This window comes from Bemisia tabaci, chromosome 6, assembly GCF_918797505.1.
Source record: "Bemisia tabaci chromosome 6, PGI_BMITA_v3".
Lineage (NCBI taxonomy): Eukaryota > Metazoa > Arthropoda > Insecta > Hemiptera > Aleyrodidae > Bemisia > Bemisia tabaci.
Window position 1 is genome coordinate 9,065,704 of NC_092798.1, and position 27,416 is coordinate 9,093,119.

Genomic DNA, 27,416 nt, shown 5'->3' on the forward strand with positions numbered 1-27,416 from the left:
CGAATTAATTTTAAGAGGACACTATGATTCAAACGAATAGTTTAATTAGAATTTTTGGAGAGGAGGGTATAAAAAGGTGGCATCAGTGCTTCGCAGAATCTGTGAATTGTAACAGTTTATCACTCGATATCTACTTTAAACCCACAGAGCGGGAGCAGTGGGACTGTTCAAAATTTATGCAAGTTCGGTCATGCTTTGGGGGTGGCGAGGGGGGCCACGTCTTTCGTAGCGGCAATGAGAGAAATAGGGACGTGACGTTGAAGAGACGTTGCGCTAAAAACGATCCCTAAGTGACAGAGATAGCGCCGTTGCTTCAAGTCCACTTTTACTTCGAGCAACTGTTCGAACTCCCCGGAAGATCAAATTGCATATCCGACGAAATGAAGGAACTTTGAATGGCTTCGGTGACTCTTGCCTCAGAAATCGAACCGACTGAGATAGCCGTTGCCGCAAGTTGCAAGTTACTTGCATATCGATGACCAAATCACAAAACCACGTATGTTCTTTTGCAATGTTACAGATTTCCCGTCATTCTTATTTTCTTCTTCCTTAGAATCCTAGGGAACGTATAATTTCTTGAAAACTTCCTAGATTTTTCCTCCCAGTCAGCAGAGTGTCTTGTATAAATTTCAAATTTAAATGTTGGCTTGTTTCTCGTCGAGAAGATGAAATAGGAGCGGACATTTTGAAACGTCGCGATGAAGATGTGTAGTTTTGCACTTAGGCCATCGATATCCAACGAATGACATCGATAACACTTGCCTGAGGAATCGAGCGTGAGAGTGGTAGAGCCGTTGCTTCAGTAGACTGACTCCTCGAGCAACTATTCGAACTCGCCGGAGATGAAATTGCATATCCGATGAAATGAAGGAATTTTGAATGTGACTCTTGCCTGGGGAATCGAGGGTGGAGCCGCTGCTTTAAGTAGACTGCCTCCTCGAGCAACTATTCGAACTCTCCGGAGATGAAATTGCATATCCGATGAAATGAAGGAATTTTGAATGGCTTTGGTGACTCTTGCCTGGGGAATCGAGCGTGAGAGTGGTAGAGCCGTTGCTTCAAATAGACTGCCTCCTTGAGCAACTATTCGAACTCCCCGGAGATCAAATTGCATATCCGATGAAATGAAGGAATTTTGAATGGCATTGGTGACTTTCGCCTGGGGAATCGAGCGTGAGAGTGGTAGAGCCGTTGCTTCAAATAGACTGCCTCCTCGAGCAACTATTCGAACTCCCCGGAGATCAAATTGCATATCGACGGTGAAACTACCAAACCACGTATCTCGATTTGCGACGTCGCAAACTTCCTGTCATACTTTATTTTTTAAATAAAAAACCACTCAACGTCCATTCTTGAAAAGTTCTGTGATTTTTTCTCTTCGTGCGGAGAAAATTCTGTGAAAATTTCAAGGAATGATATTGATTTGGTCTACTTCAAAAAAATAAAATGTGAGCGTAGATTTTAAAACACCGCAAACGAGATACGTGGTTTGGTAGTTTCACCGTCGATATCCGATGAAATGAAGGAATTTTGAATGGCATTGGTGACTTTCGCCTGAGGAATCGAGCGTGAGAGTGGTAGAGCCGTTGCTTCAAATAGACTGCCTCCTCGAGCAAGTATTCGAACTCTCCGGAGATGAAATTGCATATCCGATGAAATGAAGGAATTTTGAATGGCGGCCTCGATGACTCTTGCTTCAGGGATCCAACCGAAGCTGTTAGCGCCGTTGCTGTACGATACACTTTTATTGAATTAAGCATCTATTTTATATCCCGAGGAAAGACATCGTATATCTATATGACGAGGGTCTTCCATGAAAGATGATCCTTGAAAAGATCTGCTAATTAGTAGATTCAAGATTGATGAATATGCAGAAAATGAGAAAATGAGAGAGAGAGGAATGACGGTTTTCATGTTTTATAATTCAATATCAAACTAATACTTGCATGATAGAGGGGGAAAAACTCGACGGAGCAACATTTTTCTTGTATGGATACGCCTCATGGTGCATCTTAGTTAGGACCGATCAGGAAGGCAACTGGATTTGGGTCTGATTGGTCCCATCCACGGCACAAAGCAACCTTAACTGATTGGTTTCCACCAAATCCAAGGAAGTCATGAAAACCGAGCCGGGATTGGAACTAGTGGCGTGGCGGGAATGGTCGGTAATCGATATTTCTCATTTTCAAGCTATGGATAAGAATCGATCATTAAGGTGTTCGTTGCGAATACCTTGTATATCGATCCTTATTATAGGTTTCAATGGCAGATCAATCGATATACCTATCGCGCCACGCCACTGATTGGAGCAGCAGCGGCCCGCAAACAGACTTTCCACCACCTAGTGAGATATTATCCAGACAGTTCGAGCTGTTCGCACTAACGAAAAATGATAGAAAACAGAGGAGAATTGTTCTCTTATTTTCCTTGCACACGCGTCAAAATAAAAAGAGTGATTCTTTTCGGATTGAAAACATGACAAATAAAGATAAGAAATAAATGAATGTAAAGAAATCGAGACAAGATCCCCTAGCCCCTTCTCTCTGATATTTTATCGCCAAGAGGGGGGAGCACCAATCAAAAGTTCACTCGTCTTTATGTTGTTTTCTGAGATATCCGGTCATAATTTTTCTCTATCTCACTTCTTTTTCCTCTGTAACTAACTTAGTCCTCTGAAGTTTATTGAACGTTTACGTTTGTACTTCGAGACAAGGTGATAAAAAGATTGAAACTTCTGTGGTAGCTTGCCGGTGGTCATGCCAACGTTTTACAATTTCATTGATATTTTCCCGACTTGTCTGTCAACAAATAATGTTTTGCTATAAGAGTAAAAGAATAAATATAGAAATTGCCGTGCAATTTTTTCCCGATAAGAACTGTCCTTGCCTCGTGAAAAAGCTAAGGAGAAAAGAAAAAAAAATAACATTCTAGTGTGGATGGAAAAAATGTATCTAGCAAGATTTGACCCTGACTTGGCTGGCTTCGCAATTTATTTTAACTCTTTTGAATGTTAAACTATTTAAGAGACTAGAAAAATCAGCATTTAAACGTTTAGGCCACCTGAAATTCGCATACACAATTTTGATGTCCAAATTGCGAGTTAGGATTCTTCGAGTTCAATTTTTAGATGATGGAACCAACGCAAAGTAATATCCTCCGGCTGCGGCTAGCCGATGACATTGCTGATTCGTGAGTAGTAGATCCTGAATGCAGTTTTCGTTGCTTTAAACGAAATTTGTTTCATGTACAATAAAATGAAGGCCCTATGGTTTTGCTTATTCACCTCTCAGCAGGTGACGCGAGCGAAAAATCGTTGCGAGGGTTTATTTGCGGCACTCGTTGTCCTACAACGCTTCTCTTCGACGCCTTCAATTTTTGGCGCACGCAACATGGACATCCTTGGAGCAGTAATAGTTGTATCAAGGCGCTATTAAGTACCTTTACTTTCATCACGTTGGCTCACAATGTGGTACCGATTTGTTCGCGTCTGTCCTCTGTGAGGAAATGATAGTGAACGTGTCTAGTAACATTTTTGCCAAGCTAAGCAAGAACGCCGTAAATCCATCATGATTTTCCCTCGTTTTTTGGAACTTAACACTTAATAAATTAAAAACTATTTTACCCATGCACCTCAAATTTTCAGGTTAAGTTCTTCATAGTATTGGCGGAAAAATTCTGTAAAAACATTGTCCCGAGGTGCACAAGTTTTTTTGCTATGATACATTGTTTCCAAAAAATGAAAACTGACGTTTACGGCGTTTCTGCGTTGCACGGCAGATTTCTGGAGAAAATGCAGTGGCGATTCTTGAAAATTGGCAACACTGTTTTTCCTCCATTCAAATGTATGAGAAACAATCGATTCTTGGCGAGGAAAATTGCCTCACCTAATTTCGATATTTCTGCTGGATTTAATCGGGGAAAACAGTGTTGCCAAATTTCAACGATCGCTACTGAGAAAATGAGGGATGAACCTCTTGAAGAAGGGACTCGTTCCAGTGGTGTGGGGTGCTTTGCGATACATCGATTAATCTGCCATTTCAACCTATGGGAAAGGACCGATAAGCAGGGTGTTCGCAATGAAGACCATAATAATCACCGTTTCAATGGTGCAAAATGTCCCCTTGAAAACTGCATTTTCACAAGATGACTGTCAGGCATTTCTAACTGAAAATTTTACTGATAATTTCCTCTACTCATTCGCATAAATGAAGAAAATTCTGGACACAGATTGCACGGCCCCACTCTTTAAATTTGACTGTTTTAATCAATTTCGCAACCTCTGAACGGAGTTACATCCTTTCGTCTGATCATTTAATCTATGACGATACGACTAGACAAAACAAACCCCTATCCTAACCACACAATACTTAACCATCGCATTTCGATCGTTTCGTCGGATCGAAATCAGTGGCGAGACGTGAATGATCGATTATCGATATTTCCCCATTTGATGCAATGATAAAGAATCGATCATTGAGGTGTTCGTTGCAAACGCACTGTTCATCGATCCTTCTCCATGGGTTTAAATAGCAGATCAATCGATGTATCGCAAAGCACGCCACGCTACTGATCGACATAGTATCAATAATCGAGCCGATTGAAAGAGACGATGTACACTTAAGATAGTAATATGCTGTTTTAGCACCCAAGATATTAAAAATGTGTCTGGTGATCCCAACATACTGCCTTTACTGCCCTCGCAGTTAACTTTACATCCTGTGAATGCAAATTCAACTGCGTGGTCAATCAAGGCTGCATCTTAGGATCACTAGACACGTTTTTGACATCTCGGGTGGTTAAAACAGCATATCATTATTTTCAGTGTAGACCGCCGCGCGCCGCGAGTCGGTCAACGCAAACCATATTGTCTCCTACTCTCGACATAGCGACCAACCCGCGATCCCGCTTTCTTAATTTGGACGCATTTAATTAAATAAAAAAGCACTATCTTTATAGTAACATGAGTCGCGTAATGTATGCGTCGTAATGGGTCTCAGGGCTCACGTTAATAGACAGTTCCTTTTGATTTAAATGCGTCCATTTGATTTCCGCCGGGAGCGCCGAGCGGCGTCTCGTCGAAAACGGACAGGTCCATTTTACCGTCCCAAGGAAAAACACTCCATGAAAGCTCCAGCGTTGTCAAAATTCCTTCAATGAAATACGAATTATCAGAAAAAATTGTGAGTATTTTCCCATGAATTTTTCCAATAATTTAATTTGCAATTTATACTGAAATATCTGAAAATCACACGGAAAAATGATCGTTGTTTCCGCCAAAAAAATAGAGATTTTGCCGGAGAAAATCTGGCAACGCTCGAAAGTTCATACGCCTCATCCAAAACGGATAGGTCCATTAGTCTGCCGTCTCTGAAGGAAAAACACCGGGTGAACACTCCAGCGTTGTCAAAATTCATGCGATGAAACATTAATTATCAAACGAAATTCTGAATATTTTTCCTCAATTTATTCAAAAATTCAATTCGCACTTTCACCTGAAATATTTTGAAATTTCAAGGAAAAATAATCGTGGTTTTCACCGAAAATTAAAATTTTGCCGGATTACATTTGGCAACATTTGAAAGTTCATACGGCGTTTTTTATGACACGGCAGCTTTGGATCGGCGTGTTTGAGTCATAAGCGATGACATCAGGCCGGACTCTGGCCGATTATGTCGTTATCTCGTTAGCGCGAGGCTCCGTGTAAAGGCCACTGTACCGGTCAGTTTGCATATACTGTGCCGTCGTGCAAGGATGTTGAGTTTGCGCGTTTTTTCCGTCGCGGCTTTTGCCGTCGCCGCCGTCGCGACGGTCGTCGACGCCGGGAAAGTGATCTGCTACTACGATGGATGGTCTTACCATCGAGAGGGTAATTTTCACCCCTTTGTTATTTTAAACCGGCTCACTGAGCTGCCGTGCTAGGGAAAACGCCGTATATGAACCTTCTGGCGTTGCCAAATTTCCTTTGATAAAACACGAATTTCCTGGTAAACGTATGAGTACTTTCATTTCAATTTTTCAGATTATTCAGTTAGCAATTTTACCTAAAGATTCTGAAAATTTCAAGTAAAAATATTCATAACCTTCCTCAAAAATAAACATTTTATTGAAGGAAATTTAACAACTCTCGAATGTTTATACAGCGTTCTTCCTTAGCACGGCTGTGCGGTGCAAAGTCAATAAGAAAAGTCTGACAACATTTGAAAATTTCAAAAGCTCATAACTCCGTGAATACAAAGCGTTCCGATTTTGAAAGTGATTCACTGGTTTTCTCGTGAAAGTTTTTCCAAGAAGCATTCCTGAAAATTTAAAATGCGTCAAAATTGACATAAAACATAATTCACACATTGACATAATTCTCCATTGGAGAATTTGCACACAAATATTTTATTGCTTCATATGAGAGTGCCTAATGAGCTGAGTTCGCAGTATTTTTCATAATTTTTTTCTGACATGGGAATTCGGAGAAAAATTGATTTAAAAGTGAGAAAAAGTGCCGCTTTATGACGTCATTCTAGCGGCATTTTCCATTTAGACACATGTAATGTAACAGATTAGGTTCATTTTGTCATATTTTCTCCAATAATTGTCTGATTTAGAAACTAAAGATATCCTCGTACTCGATTATCCTGGCAGTATCAATTTAAACATGAAATTCACAAAATTTCAGACACCTGCAAATTCTCTACTCTCAGTTTTAATAGAAAAATTAAGGTCCGACCTCTTCCAAAGCCTTGTCTCACGGGTGGGGATCCCAGTCCACGGAGCACAGTGGATCGAGTCAATGAGAGAGGTTGAACAACATTTGAATCTTTAAAAGCCTATAACTCCATTCACACAAAACTTTGGGGTCTTGAAAATGGTTTCATTGGTTTCCTCGCGAAATTTGCTTTCAGAATCAACCTGTAAAATTTAAAATATGACGAATCAAACATTGAAATTTGCAGTTTTAGCTAAAAATTCCACGTCCGACCTCTCTGATTGACTCGATCCACTGTGCGAAGGCGAGATTTTCAGGAGACCAATTTGCCAATGTTACGCAAGAGGAAAGTCAATTGTTGGGCTCAAGCGGGCAAATTAAAATCGGAAGGAACTGTCTTCAGTGATACGAAAAGTTAAAGAAAAGTAAAAATAAAAAATAAAATAAACCCGCAAAATATGAGTATAAACGAGGAATGAAATCTTTAAAACATCTAATTTTTAGCCTTGGTTGCCTATATTTCATGTGTGTTTATTCCTTTATATATCTATTTCATTACCATTCAAACTGCCATAATTTTTATTTTGTATCACATTTTCAATAGGTTTTTTGTGCCGAAATGTTTGAAAGATATTCCTGTAAACCTCATTACCATAACTCAAAATTGAGTCTCTGTGAAGCAAGGTCCTTTTTTCGGTCGCGTCGGTCGTATTCTTAATAACTTCTTTTCACCATTATGTGCGATCAGCGAGTCTAAGTTTTCAACTGATAGGACACGGCCAATTTTTTTCTGCTTTCATTCACAACATTCCTTACCATGGTGCAGATCGATGAAGGAAGTCAAAAACTCGTTTCCCACTCACGATGACGTCTTAAAATATACACTGTAAATAAGAACGAATGAGCATCCCTGTCTGAAACTTTCACAGAATATTCTGTGGGAACTGAAGAAAAATCCGTAAAAATTCCTGAAAGTATGTTCATTTGGTATAATTTTGAAAAATTAGATATGCAACGTAATACGTGTTTGTGATATAAAATGTTTTAAATACGGAATAAATGTAGAATTTGCACGAACAAATTGTATTGCTACATCTGAGAGTGTTAGTGAGACGAGTTTGCAGTATTTTTTACAATTTTTTTCTGATATAGGAAATTTTAGAAAAGAAGATTTAATAGTGAGAAAATGTACCGCCTTATGACGCCACCAGGCGGCATTTTCCGTTTCAATACATGTATTCCAGCAGCTGAGGTCATTTTGGTCATATTTTTCTAGTAATTTTTCTATTCTGAAACCAGGGATGTTCTCGTTCTCATTCTCAATTCAGTCAGTAGTAAAGTTTCATTTTTAACGTAACCTCATTCAAATTTTAGATACCTGTAGATTCTCCGTTGACGCAAAGGCACCGTTTCACAGTTTACTCGCGTGCCTTTATTTTCCTCGGAACTTTCAGTTTTTCATGGATCATAGTGGCGTAATTTTTCTAAAAGCACCCTAACCCAGCATGCATAAAGTACTCAACACGACATATGAATATGTCGTGATTAAGTTCAAGAAATGATCTTATCCGTTTTTCGAGTTAGAGGACAGGAATAATGTTTGCGTCAACATTCCATTATTAACTTCATACATATATTGACCTATGTGCATTGTCCGCTGCTCAACCTATTGTCTTTAAAAAGAGAACATAAATGATGCTGTATTTTAGACATATGCTGCAATGGGGTGGGTTCAGACGGGAAAGTACAGCAATGTATTTGTCGTTGTGACGGTTAATAGAGCATAATATTGTGTGTATACTGTGTTCATTCTTCAATTACCTCGTCTCTCATAATCATAATAATATTATGATAATAGTTATCGAGGACGTGGGTCCGTGCATAAGATTGGCACCAGAGTGTATCTATCATTGACCTCTTCAATTTACTATCATTGATTCCGGGGCAAATGCCACTCTACATTTCTGCTCCTATTCTCGCTGCCATCCTCACCCGTGTGTCTGAACGATCCATTTCCGTCAGAGAAAAACTTGGATGATTAATGAAATCGCACCAGAGTGAACAGTTTTCTGAGTGAATGAATTTTGGTGTATTTGATGGCACATTAACCAAAATTACGTGTTGAGGCGCCCTCTCAAAGCGAGTAACAAGCGCGAGTGCCTCGCCGCGAAAAATCTTCTGGTTTCCACAAGCATTTTAAAAGTCACCGTTCAAATCGTTTTTGTAGTTATTCATATAAAAAAACCCTTGCTTTGTTGTCAACTGAAAAAAAAGAGAAAAAAATCGGAGAGAGGTCATTTTCGCCGTTCGATCTAAAGGGTTTTTTCAAAAATAATTGTGCACTTTGGTTAAGATAAAAGCTAAAAAATTCCATGACATATTTTTCAGTTAAAATTTTCAGCAGAAAGTGATCCTAACACCGAAATGTTTGGGGATCAACTCCTAAATAAAATAGAAAGTATCTGTGATCGACGTTAGTTAAATGGCAAAAGTCGTTGCTCCTTCAACGAAAGGGCGTCTCTCAATCTCTACATAAGCCTCGGAGAGCATGCAGTAATATAGGAAATAGTAGGCTGATTATTATTAAAATTGATAGACAAAGCTATAGACAAAGAGGACAAAAAGGATATGGAGAGATCCTATTGGTGGAGGCGGGTGGTCGCGATGGACAAAAGGAGGTAGGTTATAGACTAACTTAAGGCAACCCACGAGAGACCATATAGTCAGTCCATCATTTACTCCCTTAGTCTATAGGAACCACCCATTTCAATCACTAGGATCGCTCCATACTCTCTATATATTCTTTGTCTTTCAATTACAAGAATCAGCCCGGGTATTGAGGAACCCTTTTACGCTAGAGGAGCGGCAAAACATATAGACTTCATTGGTACGATTTGTGTTCCATCGAATCAGTGTCAAATGGGAAAAAATTGCAATAATGATCTACCATTTCTATCTCATTCATGAAAGCGCATATCTGCATAGGTAAACTGATGGCACACACGTTGTTTCTAAAATGAGCCAGAAATATTAACTACATATTGCAAAATGAGGTCTAATGAGGAGTTGATTTTTAAACTTTCCGTTGCCGTCGCTTGAATCAATCCCCACGTATTCTGTGGGAGAAGCACCGAAAGTGATGCTTTATTTCATGCCCTTGTGCCCTGTCTAATGATCTATTGAAAGAGGATAATGTTTTTAATTCCTGCTGGTCACTCAATTGTCCCGAAAATCGCCCTGAAATTAAATAAATGTTGCATAAATCTAGCAACATTTCAAATACATGCGTCCTTGTCAAGGTTAATAGGTCTCGAACAAATCAGTCATCTGCGATGAGAATATGAAAAAATGCATGAAAGCAAAACGATTTACCCCTGGCACTGGGCTTTGTTGTCGGTGTGGATATAGAAAAAGTAATGACACAATTTCCGCAACGGACCAGCTTTATTCTGTAAGTGACGTAATTATGTGAGGTCGCGTCTGTCTAATGTCTGTTGAATCATCGCGTCAGTGGCGAGGCATACTTTGCGATACATCGATTGATCTGACATTTAACCCTATGGAGAAGGGTCGATAAAGAGGGTGTCCGCAACGAACACCTCAATAATCGATTCTTTAACATAGGTTCAAATGGGGAGATATCGATGGTCGATCATTCACGCCTCGCCACTGCAATGCATGAGGGTGAGAGCTGATTGAATGGAACGTGCGTGGATCAAACTAAAAAGTTTGCATTAATGGTGTTCTCCAATTTTTCCGATACCAAATCAGTTTGCACTGTGAGATGGAGATGATTTTCCTAAAAATGGCCGTGCCTGGACCAAGATTAATACTTTTTTTTTTTTTTTTTTTTACCTCGAATGCGCAATTTAGTGTCATCAAACGTTGAAATACTGGTCTTTTGGAGCCATTTTCAAAGTTTTGGATATCGATGGTTAAAGTGCGAGACAACGTTTCTCCGTTTGCAACGTTGTAAGACTTCCAGTCATACTTTTTTTTCCCCTTGGAAAACTAGTCAGCGTAATTTCTTGAAAACGTCCTTGATTTTTCCTCTTCACTGGCAAAATATTCTGTATAAATTTCAAGCTGTAAAGCTGACTTGTTCCTTTTCGAAAAAGTAAACCAGGAGCGGAGTTTTTTAAATATTGCGATGGAAATACGTGCGGTTTCGCTCTTTGGCCATCGATTTTTGTTTCGCCAAATGAAGGAGCACTAACTTCGGTGGCGAGGCCTGAATAATCGATTATGGATATCTTCCTATTTGAAGTTGTGTGGAGGAATCGATTATTATTAAGGGGTTTGAGCGTGTTCGTGGCGAACACCTTCTTTTTCGATCCTTTTCCATATGTTTAAATGGTAGATCAATCGATAAATTGCAAAGTACGCCACGCCATACTGATTGATTTCTGCTCTTGGTTATTGTACCCTTGTTTTAGTTTATTTTTCCTACCCAGACCTAAGGAGCAGTGATCGCGATAAGTTGCGATTTGGTTGTAGAACGCATCGCGATTTTATTGACGCCACTTTTTTGACATTTAATCGGACAAAAGATCTTGATAAATCGGGATGAAATTTCGATTTTATCGAACGCAATTCTGTAGAGATAAAATTTTGATCAAGATTTAGGATAATCGCTCAGATGTTGATGATCCTAGCAATGTTATGGTAAAAAAATCGTAAAATAATCGCAAGTTAATTTAAAAATATCGCGAGTTTTACGTTGAAAAATGCTGCATGGGGCAGGGCCGGATTAAGGGGGTGGCCATATGGGCCGCGGCCCATGGCGGCAAAATGTAGGGGGCGGCAAATTTTGCAATCTTTTTGAATGTAGGTATCAAAAAAAGAGAGGAAAAAATCGGATTCAGAAAATAAATTACAAACGAGAAAAGGCGACAAAATCTCTCGTTTCCTGAGAGTGAAAGTATAGTAATTTCTCATTTTGTCGTCTTTCGGTGATACAAGAGACAACACCTTTAGTTAGTCGAGTTAAGAGAGAAACAGACATGTAATTTGACCTGGAACGGAGCGGTGAGGCGGTCGGCATGAAACGCATAGCGCCTACAAGACTGCATGAATACTTCTCGCATTGCGCCAAAAAATGTGGTCAGCAGCGGTCGGCGTGAAACGCATAGCGCCTACAAGACTGCATGAATACTTCACACATTGCATCAAACACACTGCGGTCAGTAGCAGTCGGCTTGAAACGCATAGCGCCTACAAGACTGCATGAATACTCCACGCATTGCGCCAACACCGTGCGGTCGGCGCGGCGGTGGAAGTTAAAATTATTAACCACAAATGTTTGTACTTTCAAAATTTTTTCGTTCGTTTTTTATACATGGAAGGCCTTGTCCAAACAGGGATGGGCTTACGGAACTGAACTTTTGTTAGTGTTGACAGGGCTTTCACAAAAAATGTGCCCAACACAAGTAAACGCATCTCATACACCCGCTCTCCCACCGGCACGTTCACTTGCTTGTTTTTCTACATAGTATTCGAGAGATCACACAGGTGAGATTACATTAATTTCGATTGGTTCAATATGTAACTACAGCCTCAAGAGTCAATTCAAAAATCTGAGGTAACGGGTCTCATATGATCGAATTTCTATTCTCTCGAGTACCAAATGGCAATGAAAAGTGAAATTGTTAGGAATTTTCTCATTTTCCGCTTCTCCAAATTAAATCCTACAATTTTTGTTTGAGGTTATGTTTTATTGTTTTGAACCAAACGATACATCGAACCACTGTCGAATACGATCTATTGATGTTTCAAAACGAACGAGAAGGGGGCGGAAAAATACAGGCGGCCCATGGGCGGCAAGTAGGTGAATCCGGTCCTGACTTGGGGAGAGTTTTTTATGCGCGACTCTATCATATATTGTTCTTTTGTACCATGCAATATTCTCAAAAGTCAATTACAAAACAAAAATCTGTAAATATCGCACTTGATCCATTCCTTCTTAAGATGAAAGTATATTTAAACACGTATGTCATGTCTTTTTGTTCCTTAGGAGTGGCAAAGACCTCAAACATCACAGAAGCAGCCACACTCTGTGATCAGCTGTACTACGGCTTCTACAAAATAAACTCGGACTATGAACTCGAAACCTCCTACAAATACCCTTACGTGAAGGGCGCCAACATCGCGACAGCAAATAACATGAAAGCGATCAACCCTAACCTGAAAGTACTTCTAGTTGTGGGCGGAAATGTGCCCAACAAAAAATCGGACCGAGCTCTGAGTGTGGTAAAGTTTATTTCATTTCATTTATCATTAAATCAATTCTTCAGTTGTACACGGCGTTTTCTGAAATCTTCAGCATTTCTTCGTCTCTTGATGAAAGAGCACTGCAAAAATATGATGAACTTAGAGCACTGATTGGCTGAACCACTACGAAATGGACCGCGTTTAGCAGAAAGGAACCAAGCCACACCAACTAAGGCCTTTAACTGGGAAATTCAATTTTTTACAAGAAAACGTTTCTGCGGATTCCTTTGAAAATTTCAGGAATTTGATTCGCAATGTACAGAAAATTCACCGAAATTTTTACAAAAATCCGCACAACCATTATTATGTAAAAAATGAAATTGCCCGATTGAATTCGGTAATAGCTGATGTGGTTTGGTTCCTTTCTGCTTAACGCAGTCTGAATACGGCGGCTTTAAGAAACAAAGAAGCCTTACGGTTCCTAGTCGGAGTGGAAAAACAGTTAGTCTCTCCTGTGAAGTTTTTACAACAATTTTTGCTAAACCTGCCTAAAACACAAACCTTTGAACAGATTAATTTCTTCGCCAGTGACAAAGACACATATAGTATGTACCTGTACTGCCGTGCTGGGAAGAACGCCGTATGAAACTTCAGGTGTCGCCGAATTTCCGCCGATAAAGAATGAATTTCCTGGTAAACTTACGAATATTTTTCTTCCAATTTTACAGATAATTTTGTCCGCAATTTAACCTAAAGTTCCGGAAAATTTTAAGGAAAACGTTCATAGCTTTCCTCAAAAATAGACATTTTATTGAGGGAAATTTGGCAACTCTCGAATGTTCATACGGCGTTCTTCCTTAGCACGGCAGCGTAAAGGTGCCGTACCATTGAGCGTTCAGGGTATTGATGTTCACCATACCCTGATCGTCGTAGCTCCCCGTGGACCGGCGACGCAGAGTCAGCCGATACATCTCTCCGTCCATCATGTGTTATTGGCTGATCGACGGCGGCGACCTCATTTTCACCGGCGTTGCCAATCCTCGGCGGAAACCCGCGAATTTCCATTCAATCTCAACGGGGATCGATTCGATTCGGCACCAGCGCCGGCCGGCGCTCCCGCGATCGGTGTCCGATTTTGCGGCCGGGCGGTGTGAAGCCGATACGGTGATTGAGCATTTTGTGAATGGGGCACGGGCGCCCTAGGAACCAATGGGCGAGGTTCGGGGGGTCCGGGGGGGTCCGGGGGGTCCGGGGGGGTCCGGGGGGGTCCGGGGGGTCCGGGGGGGTCCGGTGGGGTCCGGGGGGGTCCGGGGGGGTCCGGGGGGGTCCGGGGGGGTCCGGGGGGGGGGGGGCGCATCCCGCGGCCGCATCGCGGGCACTGGGCACGCCGCCGGCCGTCGCGTCGCACGAATCATGTATGACAGTTGTAGTTCATCCGGCACACAGTGGATCGAGTCAATCAGAGGAGGTCGCACTTGAAATTATTGGCTAAAACTTCAAATTTTGATGTTTGTTTCGTCACATTTTACATTTTGAGGGGTGCTCTTGGAAGGCCTTGTCTCCACGGGCCGTTTCATGGGATTTGTCTCAGGAAAAAATCCCACTTACAAGGTTGGGGAAAATATTGAGTTAATCAAGATTTTTCCCAGTACCAAGAATGGTCCTTGTACCCCTAGGACCCACTGAGAGAGGAAGAAGAAGTGAAAACGAACGGTGCGATACTTTGTTGATTACTCTATTGTTCATGTTTGTTCAGTTAAAATAATGTGTCTAATTGTCAATTGAGTGCAATTATTATTTTAATCCCGGTTAAATACTCGACTTTATCTAATTTATCTTCCCGCGCAAACTAGTCCCAGGACCGTATGAGCCTCGTCCCGTGGAGACGGTAAGTGGGGAAAATCCCAGAAGTTTCATTCCTGCGATTCGAACTTGGGACAAATCCCATGAGAACGTCCCGCGGAGACAAGGCCAAAGAAAATTTCACGAGGAAACTACTGGAACCACTTTTAAAACCTCAAAGTTTCGTATGAACGGAGTTATGAGCTTTTAAAGTTTCCAAATTTTGTCCGACCTCTCCTATTCACTCGATCCAATGTGCGGCACAGGGTTGACAGATCGTCTCGGAAATCCGCATTCCTCGCACCGCGATGGGAACAACGGGAATATCGGGCCAACGGCGAACAGCGGTGAGGTGGCATATCGATGGGTGCAGTCGAAGAGTGCGTTTCTCAGATGAAGCTTCGCTGATGTTTGATTTATCTGAGGGGAACAGCGGGCCCATTATTGGAATTGAAATTGATAGACAAAGCTATAGACAGAGAGGACAAAAGGGATACGAGGAGATCCTATTGGTGGAGGTGGGTCGTTGCAATGGACAATGGAAGTAGGTAATATACTAACTAACGGCGACCCACGAAAGACCCCACACTTAGTCCATGGGAACCAGAACCACTCATTCAACAAATAGGATTGCTCCATACTCCTCATGTCTTCTTTGTCTATCGCTTTGTCTACCAATTTCAATATAATCAACGAATCAACCCGCTGAACGTTGTAATGCTGAAAAGATCATTATCGACGGCGTAGGTCCGCGACCACCTATCTCGTTTGCGGGGTTTGAAAATCTCCGCCTCTGTATTATTTTTTTAAAGGAGAAAAAATTGACATCATCTATTGAAGTTTTTGCAGAATTTTCTTTGCACGAAGAAAAAAAAATCTCGGCAGTTTTAGAGAATTGCTGTTGAGTAGTTTTCCGTTTGAAAAATAAAGTGTGACTGGAATTCTGTGACGTCGCAAACCGAGATACGTGGTTGAGGACTTACACCGTCGTTATGTGCATGGTTTGTGTGCGAGATACTTCGTTTTAGCATTATGTCGAACTGATGCAGGGCCGGATTTAGGGGGTGGCCGCCGTGGGCCGCGGCCCACGGCGGCAAATGTTGCAATTTTTTTCAAATGTAGGCATCAAGAAAAAAATCTGATTCAGAAAAAAAATTACAAAAGAGAAAAGACGAAAAAATCTCTCATTTCCTGAGAGTTAAAGTATAGTAATTTCTAATTTGTTCGTCATTCGGTTATACAAGAAACAGAAGTTGAGAGAGAAACCAAACGCAATTTGGCCCGGAGCGGCGCGGCGTCGAGAGCAATGATGACGAGGACTTGAGATGGATGGAAAGGAGAAGCCCTCGGCGCGCCGCCGGTCAGCATGGAACACATATTAGCGCCTACAAGACTCCGCGAAAACTTCACGCATTGCGTCAAACGTAGTGCGTTCAGCAGCGGTTGGCGTGAAACTCATAGTGCCTACAAGACTGTATGAATACATTGCGTCAAAATTAGTGAGGCCAGCAGCGGTCAGCGTGTGAAACGCATAGCGCCTACAAGACTGTAGGGATACTTCTCGCATTGCGCCAAACAGCGCGGTTGGCGCGGTGACGGAAATTAAAATCATTAAACCACATTCATGTTTATTCTTTCATAATTTTTTCGTTCTTTTCTCATAAATGAAAGGCCTTGTCCACACAGGGATAGGTTTACGGAACTTGATTTTCGCGCAGAGTTCCGTGAAATTTTGCTAGTGATGACCCCAAAAATGTGCCGAACGCGAGTAAACGCGTCTTATGCATCCCTCCTCTGGCACGTTCGCTTGACGGTTTGTATCGATGTTTCAAAACGAATGAGAAGGGGCAGCAAAATACAGGCGGCCCATGGGCGGCAAGTAGGTGAATCCGGCCCTGAACTGATGAACAGTTTTTATTACATAATACTGTGAATTTTCTTTACTCACTCTAAAAAAATTACACACAATTGCAAAGCGACATTTTGATTATAGAGAATATTAGAATTTTTGGGACTCATGTAATTTTAAAACAATCACCAACAATTTTAATGTAAATCTGAATATCCAATAATACTTTTAAATTGTACGTGTGCTTTCTGCTAACAATAATTAATCGATCCGTCTATAGAAATAAGAGCGGAATAACATCCGATAGTATTATCGATTTGTCTCGCCAATGACCCCAATTTTACATTCACCGATAAACCTACTGAAACCCAACAGATGACCCTTTGAGTATGATTTGGGTCAACATTCTTAGATCAAGCAGATCGGCAGAGGTGAGGCATGAATAGTCGATATCGATATCGATATCGATATCTCCCCGTTTGAAGGTGTGGTAAAGAATCGATTATTAGGATGTACATTACGAACACCTGTTTATCGATCCTTTTCCATAGGTTTAAATGGCATATCGATCGATGTATTGCAGAGCACGGCACGCCACTGCAAATCGGTCGTCCAGGGACATTGGTGAAACTTTATGCATTATTAAATGCCTATTATAAATGCTGAGACCTAACTGTATTCAACGTTTATAAAGTTTTGGGTTTTATAAAGTTTTGGGTTAATCAGTCCCTGATTGCAGTAGCAAGTATCATGTAGAACTCATCCTTTTCCTGTAAAAGTTGGCATTGGTTAACCAACGCAGGCTCTTTTTGAGAAATTTTACTACATTTCATTTAAGTACTAAATACTCCTTAGAAGACAAGATCTTTTCATACAATCTCTTTTCGGAGGAAATTGGAATATTGACTCTCGCAATCACACTATTAGATAATTCTGTAATTCTTTTATCAGAACGCATAAAACAAGAGATAAACTGAAACGGGTGTCGCCCCTAAATTTGTGTCATGAAGAAATGATGACCACTCTCATAGCCACCATGAGAGTAGAGGAATAATTGGATTACATTTTGCAATAAGGAACCACTATTTCTGCCCCATTTTAGAAACAACATACATGACATTGGTTTCCCTATGCAGATATGTGCTTTTATTGGAGAGCCAAAGATAGTGGTTCCTTTTTGCAAAATGTAATCCAATTAATAAGCCGTATAAGTTTAATTATATGCTCTTTTAATTTATTAGTTGTAGGGTTATAAGTTCTTATAATTATTGGTTGTAAGATTCATGTAATTAATTGTATATATTGAAAGGACAAATAAAAGACTTTAATAATAAAATAAAAAAAAACTGTATGCAACGAGCAAATTCACTTGCCCGATCTTAAAGTCATCTGTCAATCCTAAGGCAAAGAGGAGAATCAACTTAACTTTATTTATTGTTCCCAAAATTCACCTCGTGTTTCCTTCTCTTCACAAAAAGTTCGGGGAAAAAACAATGCTTTGGAACTTTTTGCGGATCTACCTTCTTTTAGATTAAAAATTTGTTTTCATTTTAATGCTTTGAGTGCTTGTTTAAAAAGCGAAACGAGAGCGAGGGAAGTAGGCAAAGTGTAGGAGTAAAACTAGGGATTCTCGCGGGAGGGGGGCACGAAGGGGTGCCTTTTAGCTCACTCCCTGCTGGAGGGGCTCCCTAGGAAAATTTAGATGTTCAAGAGCACAGTGCTGCCATTTCCCGGAATTAATTCCGAAATCCGGAACTTTTCAAATAATCAGAACTTTTCCCGGAATCTTCTAAACCCCGGGAATGTTCAGCTCTTTTCGGAATTTCCTCGAAATTTGCGGTTTCTCGCCAGTTTGACCACTCGTTTGATCAAATTAAGGGACTTTTTGATCAATTTTGATCAATCTTCGGAAGTAAGTCCGGGCGCCTTCCGAAGTTTTTCCCCGGAATTTCTGGGAAAATCTGTATTTTCTCGGAACTTTGGCAAATCGGAATATGTTTTCGAGAATCGGAATTATTTCGAAATATTTTGATAAAATAAAATGGCAGCACTGAAAGAGCAACTTTGAGAGGGCAGGTAGGAAAAGGGCCAAGTCCCTAATTCCACCTATGAGAGTTTACTGTTCGTATATAATTCGGTTCATTTTGGCATTTTGCCCAGATTCATCCAATTTTTTTGCGTATTTTTCTGTAACACACAACGTCGCGAGTCCGCGTAAACGCATCTTACAGCTCTGCGTTAAAAAATAAGTTTGCTACACTTTTGATTAAATTAATTCAATATTTAATTGCTCTGTTTAATTTTATAGGTTGAGACCCCGGAAAAACGTACAACTTTCATAAACTCCGTCCATAAAACAATTATGGATTACAACTACGATGGAGTGGATTTGGGTTGGCAGTGGCCAGAATCCTTCAGGGAAGAAGACAAGCCAATCATGGGTGAGCAGTGAGATTATTCTAATTATACGAGTATTTTAGCGACGCGTTGCTGTGCAATAAATAAGCACGCTAGACCATACGCATACAAAGGTCAGAGGCGGATCAAGCAATTTGGCAAACCCGGATTTCCTCCATTTAAATCTGTGCTAAATAATCGATTTTGTAGGAGCACCTGGCCCCTCCACGAATCGATACATTTCCACAGGTTCAAATGGAGAAAAGACAATATTGCCAATTTGCTGCATCCACCAATACAAAGAAGGCATGAATATTGGCGGGTTGCAAATTTTGTAATGTTTCCCTCTTTCTGTTCAGTCATACTTTCAAGTATAACTCATCATTTCATTTTAAATATGTTTAAGGGATATTTTAGTAAAAGTAAGCGTAGAGCTCACGTACCATTTTGCAGAAAACGCGTACTCTGAAATCAGGCATTCGTACCTTTTCAATGATCCTTGGGAAGTACCTCGATATCCCCTGGCCACAGTATGAGTCTGAGCCCTCAGTAAACGCTCTGACCCTTCAGATGTCCCTTTTTGGGATAAATAATAAACAAATTAAAAACAGCAGGGTCACTCAATGATTGATATCTGCTGATTTGATGAACTCAAGGAAAGATGATGTTTGAATATTCACACGTTATTCTACACTGAAAAGCGTTTTACTTGCGAGCTATTATTTTGACGTAAAGCGTCGTTTCTTGTCGACAAAATTAGTTTTTTTTTTTTTTCAAATTAAAAAGAGTCGTTTTTCATCGTTAAATTTGAGTTTAAAAAAAAAACGATACCAAAACAACAAATAATATAGGTATTTCAAGAAAACATTTTTCGGTGATTATTTTGTCGTCGATTGCCCGGAAAAATTCAGCATTGTCAGTAAGAAAGGATAATTTTTTTTCTTCCAGAAACCGGATTCATCAGCAGCGTAAAGGGTTTGTTTGGTTTGGTGAAGGAGAAATTCCGCGAGGAGCAGTCCGTTTACCGCGAAGGCTTCAGCGCTTTGGTTCGGGAGCTAAAAGCAGTATTGAAACCTGACAACAAAATTTTGTCCATTTCAGCATTACCTCATGTGAACACGACAGGTAGATACTCTACTTTTTCCATATCATCTCAAACCAGGTCGAAGTCAATCGAAGTCACACAATACTGAAAAAAAAATGAATTGATTATTTTTTCAATTGCTCTCACTTCTTACTTAATTCTATCTTAGCGAGGCTAAAAAAAATCCAGGCTTCTTCATCAGTTTTAAAGAGTATTGCTCATAAAAATTATTTCAAATGAGGTCATCTACCGATTGGTCATCTACTACCCAACTTTAAGTATAAAAAAGAGTCTAATTTAAAAAATGAATGAAAGAATAAAGCAAGATACCTCCGCTGCCCGCAAGGGGAGCGAGAAAGAGTAAAATTTATTTTGCCTTTTTGAGCATTTTTTAACGAATAAAGTGATTTCTATTCTATTCTATTCTATTCTATTTCCTCATTCTGAGTTAATATTACTTTGCTAGCATCGGGAATGCATTGGGAACCAAATCTTCACAAAAGTAGGGGGAAAAAAGATGATAGTCCATCCTTGTTCGTTCCTAAGGCTCCTGCCATTGGTGGGCTTTCTTGTTAACGTAAAACATTTCAGCTCCATTTTAATGCTCTTATTTGTTGCCTTCATTTCTAAGTAAAATGGAGATATGGGAATCCTGTGTGGGGATTAAAACTGTATTTTATTTTGTGCGTCATTCCTTCTTGGAATTTTCAGCTTACTTTGACCTAGCAAACTTGAAGGAAATGACAGATCAGTTCGTGCTGCACACTTACGATTACAGAACTCCGCAATACTTCCCAAAGTTAGCTGACTATTCGGCGCCCCTTCATTTCAAAAATGCCTCACGGAGACACCCTTCCGACAATGTTGAAGCAACGGTCGCTCAGTGGCTCTCTGCTGGAGTTCCAAGTAAGTATACTTCATTTCATAAATGGAGATGTTGCATGTGTGAGGGATTTGCGATTTGACTGTTGAATCATATGTAAAAGTTCGCGAGAAATACGATGGTGCCACTGGTTTTCTCTGAAATCATATCCCAAGCTCAAAAAAAGCTTTCAAAGTGGGGCCAAAATGGAGGGGATATCCCACCCTACCCTGAGAGTCCACCTCTACATCAAAACGAACTCTCCATGCATAGATAGGGAGCAAATACATTGACAGGGCTGCCACTTTATTTGGGGACTCCAAAACTGAAAACACGGCAACAGTGCATATGTATTTGCTCCCTATCTTTGCATGGAGAGTTTGTCTTGATGTAGAGGTAGACTCTCAGGGTAGCGTGGGATATCCCCTCCATTTTGGCTACAATTTGAGAGCTGTTTTTGAGCTTTGGAGTTGATTTCAGAGAGAATCAGTGGCATCACCGTGTTTCTCGCAAACTTTTACATAAGAATCAACGGTCAAATCGCAAATCCCTCACACATGCAACATCTCCATTGTAATCATAAATCATTTTGAACAATTGAAAGTCACAGGTTGGCCTCATCCCCAATCATATCCCAAGCTCAGAAAAAGCTTTTAAAGTGGGGCCAAAATGGAGGGGATATCCCACCCTACCCTGAGAGTCCACCTCTACATCAAAACAAACTCTCCATGCATAGATAGGGAGCAAATACATTAGCAGTGATGCCGTGTTTTCAGTTTTGGAGTCCCCAAATAAATGACAACCCTGCTAACGTATTTGCTCCCTATCTTTGCATGGAGAGTTGGTCTTGATGTAGAGGTGGACTCTCAGGGTAAGGTGGGATATCCCCTCCATTTTGGCCTCACTTTGAGAGCTGTTTTGAGCTTGGAAATGATTTCAGAGAAAACCAGTGGCATTATCGTGTTTCTCGCGAACTTTTACATAAGAATCAATGGTCAAATCGCAAATCCCTCATACATGCAACATCTTCATTTTCACAGAATTTCATGCTAAAATTAAGTACTGCTGCCGTACTATGGAAGAAAGCCGTATAAGCCATCAGGTGTTGCCAAATTTCCTTCGACGAATCACGAATTTCCAGGAAAGTTGGTTCATATTTTTCTTGCAATTTTTCAGAAGAGTTTGTTCGTAATTTGATCGAGAAATTCTGAAAAAATCAAGGAAAAATATTCATAACTCTCTTCGAAGATCAATATTTTCTAAGAGGATATATTTGGCAACATTCGGATGCGTATATCACGTTATTACTTAGCACGGTAGAGTAATACGAATGTTTTTTCGTAGCATTGGCTTTCGAAAATTTAATTTAAAAAAACTCGTAAATTTCGAAATGAAAGGTCTGAGAAAAATCTGCAAAGATATCTAATTTAGCCAATAATAGATAACAACAAGGTAACAACATTTCTATTGCTTTGAAAGGTACAGCCAAGCCAAGTACTTCGTTTTCAGGTTTTTATAATTTTTTACTGTCTTTATCCAATTGAAGAAGGCTGAGGTTGTTTTGGTGCTATTTACTTAAAAATTAGCCTTGTTATCCGCTGTTTAATTTGTTATTATTGCATATCCTGTCACGGGTTGCGGAGCATCAAACATACATCATATCTGGGTTAGGAAACCCTTTTTGTTCCTCTTCACGCGAAAGTCCCACCTTACAATTTCACAAATTAATCAATACCTTACCTCATCAATAATGGATGCATAAGCGCGGCTAACTCTAGAACGCCTGCTAATTGGCGAAAATGCAACAAGCAAAACGCGTACCATCCCGATCCATTGCTCCGGGCTGGATACCTTAACCGCAACCGTCATTGCTAGACTAACCGTACTTCTATGTGAATACTGTTTCTGACAAGCAGTGATAAGGCTGCGCTCCACATCAAGAAAGAGATATCTTATCGAGAAGTTGCGTGGTCATGCATTTTTACACCTAATTTCAATAATCTAATGAAGTTCAGAGCTGCAAATGCAATCGCCAGAGACAAGAGACCCTCCTTTAGCCTCTTGGCGACAGGCGGACATTTTTACTTTTGGGGTTCAACACTTCCTCATGGACAATTATAGGGGAGCAACAGTCATCACTCTTTTTTCAACTGTTGACCTACCTACATGGTCGATGATGAGCTTCGGGCAAAGTCATGAGCCAAACAAGTTTCCCAAACTTTGGCTTGTTTGCGAAACGAAACTGCCAACACGTTGTTAAACATCAGTCATGTAGGTAAGTCAACAGTTAAATGCTGAAGTCCCGAAAGTAAAAGCTTCCACAACAGCCGAAATACGAGTGGAGGGTCTCTTGTCTCTGGCAATCGCCCACGTCTCCATTGAGCCGTCTCTTATCGATGGCCAAAACGCGAAGCCACGCATCTCCATTTGCAACGTTGCAGACTTCCTGCAACGCTTTATTATTTCTTTTAAGACCAGCCATCGTAATTTCTTGAAGGTTTCATCGATTTTTCTTCTCAATGAGCAGAATATTCTGTATAAATTGCTCCATAAAGTGTTTTCCATTTTTTCAAGGGCCTCTGGGGAAAAATGGTGGAGAGCTTCTTATCACTTTTCATGACAGAAATTGTTATAAAGTGGGGTTTGACGGGGTTAAATTCCTGATAACTTTCCGAGGGAGGCCCCCGGGTCCCCCGCTGCACCTGGGGGGGAGGGGGTATTCCATACCCCCCAGACCCCCCGGTAGGAGGTTCCCCCTCCCCCCAGAACCTTATCTTGCCTACGCCACTGCTACACTGAAAAAAAAGATTGGTAGAATTTACCATTCCTTCACGCTGAATTTCACACAACGTGAAGGAATGGTACATTCTACCAATCCTCAAGTCGATTCTGCCGGAGGAATGGTTACCTCTACCAGTATATAGTAACGTTTACCTTTCTTCTGGCATAATTGACTCTAAATTGGACGTAGTTCTACCAAACAGACCTATGTGCAAGTGAGAAATGTGGGGTGTGCTCTAGAAAGCTGCATAAGAAGCAATGTAAAAGTGGGTGTGGTTCCTTTTGAAGAATTGGAAAAGCGGGATGTTGCATTCTATCAAAGAGACCTATGTGCAACTGAATGCGGAACTCATGAGCCGCGGGCATGGCAAGAGAGCCTTGTGGACAGGGCTCACGAGTTAAAGCGCCCCGACGACGATCTCCCCGTCGTTAGAGTGCGCACTATCATTGCCGCTGACGTCACTGGCGCACAATTATTCCCATTCACTCTTACGCAAAGAGAACTAACGAGCACACCCCACATTTCTCACTTGCACATAGGTCTGTTTGGTAGAAATACGTCCAATTGACGATGTGTAAATTCTACCAATCTTTTTTTTTCAGTGTATCATAAAAAGATCTATTAAAATTTCGATCTATTAATAACATTGTAATAGCCCCTGCAAGAACAGGAAGTGAAATCAGTAGTAGATAAAAGTGAGTTATTTTTTAGTAGGTAATACAAATAATAAAATTAGGTTAATTAATTTGACATTTTTTTATTTTTATGATCTCTAGGCTATTTGAGATTTATGATCCACACATGTTTTTTTTTTTCAACCTGATTCTCAACTGATTTCCTGTTTTTGTAATTTTACTGTTGAGCATTTCTGAGTTTTGGTGTTTAAATTACATATATGTAATATATGTTATATACGTGTTTAATATATGAGGAGCTTTCCGGAAAAAGGGCACATGACAAAAAATAGCGTTTGAGAAAAATGCATTTTTAGTTTCCATCATTAGTTTCTGGCCACTGACGGTACCTTTCATCGTAGCTTATTGGATTCCCGATTTCGAACGAAAGTTACTTTCAGTGGCCATAGAGTAATGATCATAACTTCAAATGCATTTCTCTCAAACGCATAATTTTTTGCTATGTGCCCTTTTCCCGGAAAGCTCCTCATATGTACTTTAGCTCTCCGACCTCTGACACTTCCCTCAATTTCCAGGCGAGAAGCTGATCATGAGCATCCCTACATTCGGTCGCGCCTGGGAGGTGTTCCCCTCTTCCGAAGAACTGGACATAGGAAGGGCCATCGAGAGCCTGTCGCACCCCCCCTGCCAAGCCCAGTCCGCCGCCGAAGCGGGCACCTACACCAAGACCAAAGGCCTCGTCACCTACTACGAGGTGTGCCCTCATCTGGTCAACTACAGCCCCAACCAGGCCGCCTCGAGCGACTCCCCCGCCGCCTCCAACGTCAGCCACACCACCCTCCTCCACCGTGTCACCGACGCCGAGAAGCGCCTCGGCAGCTACTGCTTCCGGGTCCCGGGGCTCGAGAAAGGGGTCTGGATCAGCTACGAGGAGCCCGAGACCGCGGCCGTGAAAGCCGCCTTCGCCAAGCTCAAGAAGTTGGGAGGGGTGGCTGTTGTCGATTTGTCCTTGGACGACTTCAGGGGCATGTGCACCGGCTCCGCCTTCCCCATCTTGAAGGCCGTCAAGCAGGGTATCGCTTAGATTCCACTCGTGGACACTCAGCACTGAAAAAAAATTCTCGGCGTTTTTACCAAGGTCCGTTGGTACCTTTACCATCTCACTTCTTTACCAATTATTGGTAATTTTACCAAGACAGACTGGTAAGCTTACCTAAAAACCGGTATTTTTACTGTTTTTTTGCAGGTAAGAATACCACTTTTATTGGTAATCAATTCCCGGTAACTTTGCCATTTTATCTCGGTAATTCTACCACAGTCGATAAAAATATTGGCGTTTTTATCGGGGTCTAGTAAAATTACCGAGAAAGTCAATAACTTTACCGAGATTTCTCGGTAAAATTACCAATTCCATAAATGGTAATTTTACCAAGAAAAAACTGGGATCAAATAGAACCCTGAATTCTTGGTAATTTTACCCTTTTCTTAGTAAATACACCGAGATTTTTTTTTTTTCAGTGAAAAGATTTAAGCAAGCAGATATTCTCGGGAAAAATGAAATTGCTGATTAAACAATTTTGCTGCTCAAAATGCGTCCGACATGTTTCAATGTAGATTTTACAATTACAAAATGCTAGTTTAACCACCCCCGTGGTCATAGTATGTCGGCACATTAATCGTCGGCACATTGAAGCATGTCTGACATATTTTTCAACAATTTAATTATTCAATCAGCAATCCATTTTATTCGGTGTACTTTCCAGTTTGATCCCAATAATACATTTCCCTCGAATCAACACGAAATGATGCTCATCTCAAGGATGAGGTATAGCCTATATCAACCAGAAACCAGCTTGATTCGAGAGAAAATTTCCTTGGCACCAAATTCAAGCCCCCCCCCCCCCTTTTGGACCTGATTGTCACTGAGAGGAAATAGCCAGAAAGAATTACCAGTTTTTTTATAATAATACCTTGTTATCAGTAATTTTGTCGTATACATTTTATCAATATTTGATGGATTTTGTTATTGTTTACCTCAACTTCTGGAAAATTCTTGATTATCACAGTCACTACACTCTTCTGAGACATACAAGATAACGCTTCTTCTGTTTCGAAGGCAGATAAGTTTATAGTGAAAAGGTCAGGCGTGTTCTTTTATGCTGTGCATGTTCTAATTTTTAAGATTTGTAAATTTATTTGTTACAATTTTGACACATAGGCGAGTTTTTTTTTACTTATTTGTAAATTTCAATTTCTATAACATTCTGAAATCCAAAGGCATCTCAGAGGTCTCAACGATGACACTTTTCCAACTTAAACGTATTATAGCCGTATGTTTCGCCGGTGCAAGTTTGAAGTTGCATGAAATGTTCCCGCCGTGTTCGGAGCATTCAAAACACCGCCGCATACATCATTTTTAGAAAAGATAATTGTAACTTGGATACTACCTACTAATAAATACAAAATCTTGTGATTTAAATGTTTTCCATTTATTTAATATGTCTCCCGTGACAGCTCCCAAGAATGGCAAAAACTGTCACTCTAAAACAACACGGTATATCAAATCACCCTGGTAAAAATTTACGATAAGAGATGCGTTTCAAAATACCATAGGAATTCTTATAGCCGGCTAAAGAAGGCTACAGAAAATCATATAGCTTACTGTAGAATGCGGAGAAAATCATACGGCCGGGCTACGCGAAGCGATAAAAAATTATACAGCCGGGCTATAGTTCCTATCACCGGGCTATAGTTCCTATCGCCGGGTTATAGTTCCTATCACCGGGCCACAGTTCCTATCGCCGGGCTTTACACTTTATCGCCTGGCTGTTGCTTTTTCGTCATCGATTATAAAAGGCTATAAGAAATTGTGTAGAAATTCGTGTGCTTTGGAAATCATTAAGTTCGATACGGAACCACCTTAATCTTTACAAAACATACGTTATATTTTCCTGTAATACATATTTTTTTTCATCAACTAAAACGAGAATAATCCATACACGATGTGCAAAAATTTCAAAATCATGAGTTGAATAACGTTGACTCCGCTGGATTAAAT

At 40.5% G+C, this 27,416-nt stretch overlaps 1 protein-coding gene and 1 long non-coding RNA gene across 2 annotated transcripts; one reads left to right on the forward strand and one right to left on the reverse strand.

Moving 5' to 3' along the window:
• Window positions 1-5,650: 5,650 nt before the first annotated feature.
• Window positions 5,651-26,837, forward strand: LOC109034790 (chitinase-like protein EN03). The gene is made up of 6 exons (XM_019048119.2): window positions 5,651-5,866; window positions 12,711-12,946; window positions 18,907-19,039; window positions 19,944-20,120; window positions 20,791-20,985; window positions 24,934-26,837. Exons 1-6 carry the CDS (start codon window positions 5,752-5,754, stop codon window positions 25,440-25,442), a joined length of 1,365 nt encoding a protein of 454 aa, XP_018903664.2. The 5' UTR covers window positions 5,651-5,751; the 3' UTR covers window positions 25,443-26,837.
• LOC109034795 (uncharacterized) lies at window positions 19,937-24,893 on the reverse strand. Its single transcript, XR_002009171.2, has 3 exons — window positions 22,682-24,893; window positions 22,016-22,148; window positions 19,937-20,184 (listed from the first exon to the last, which is right to left on the reverse strand). It is a non-coding gene; the product is annotated as an uncharacterized lncRNA (long non-coding RNA).
• Window positions 26,838-27,416: the final 579 nt, after the last annotated feature.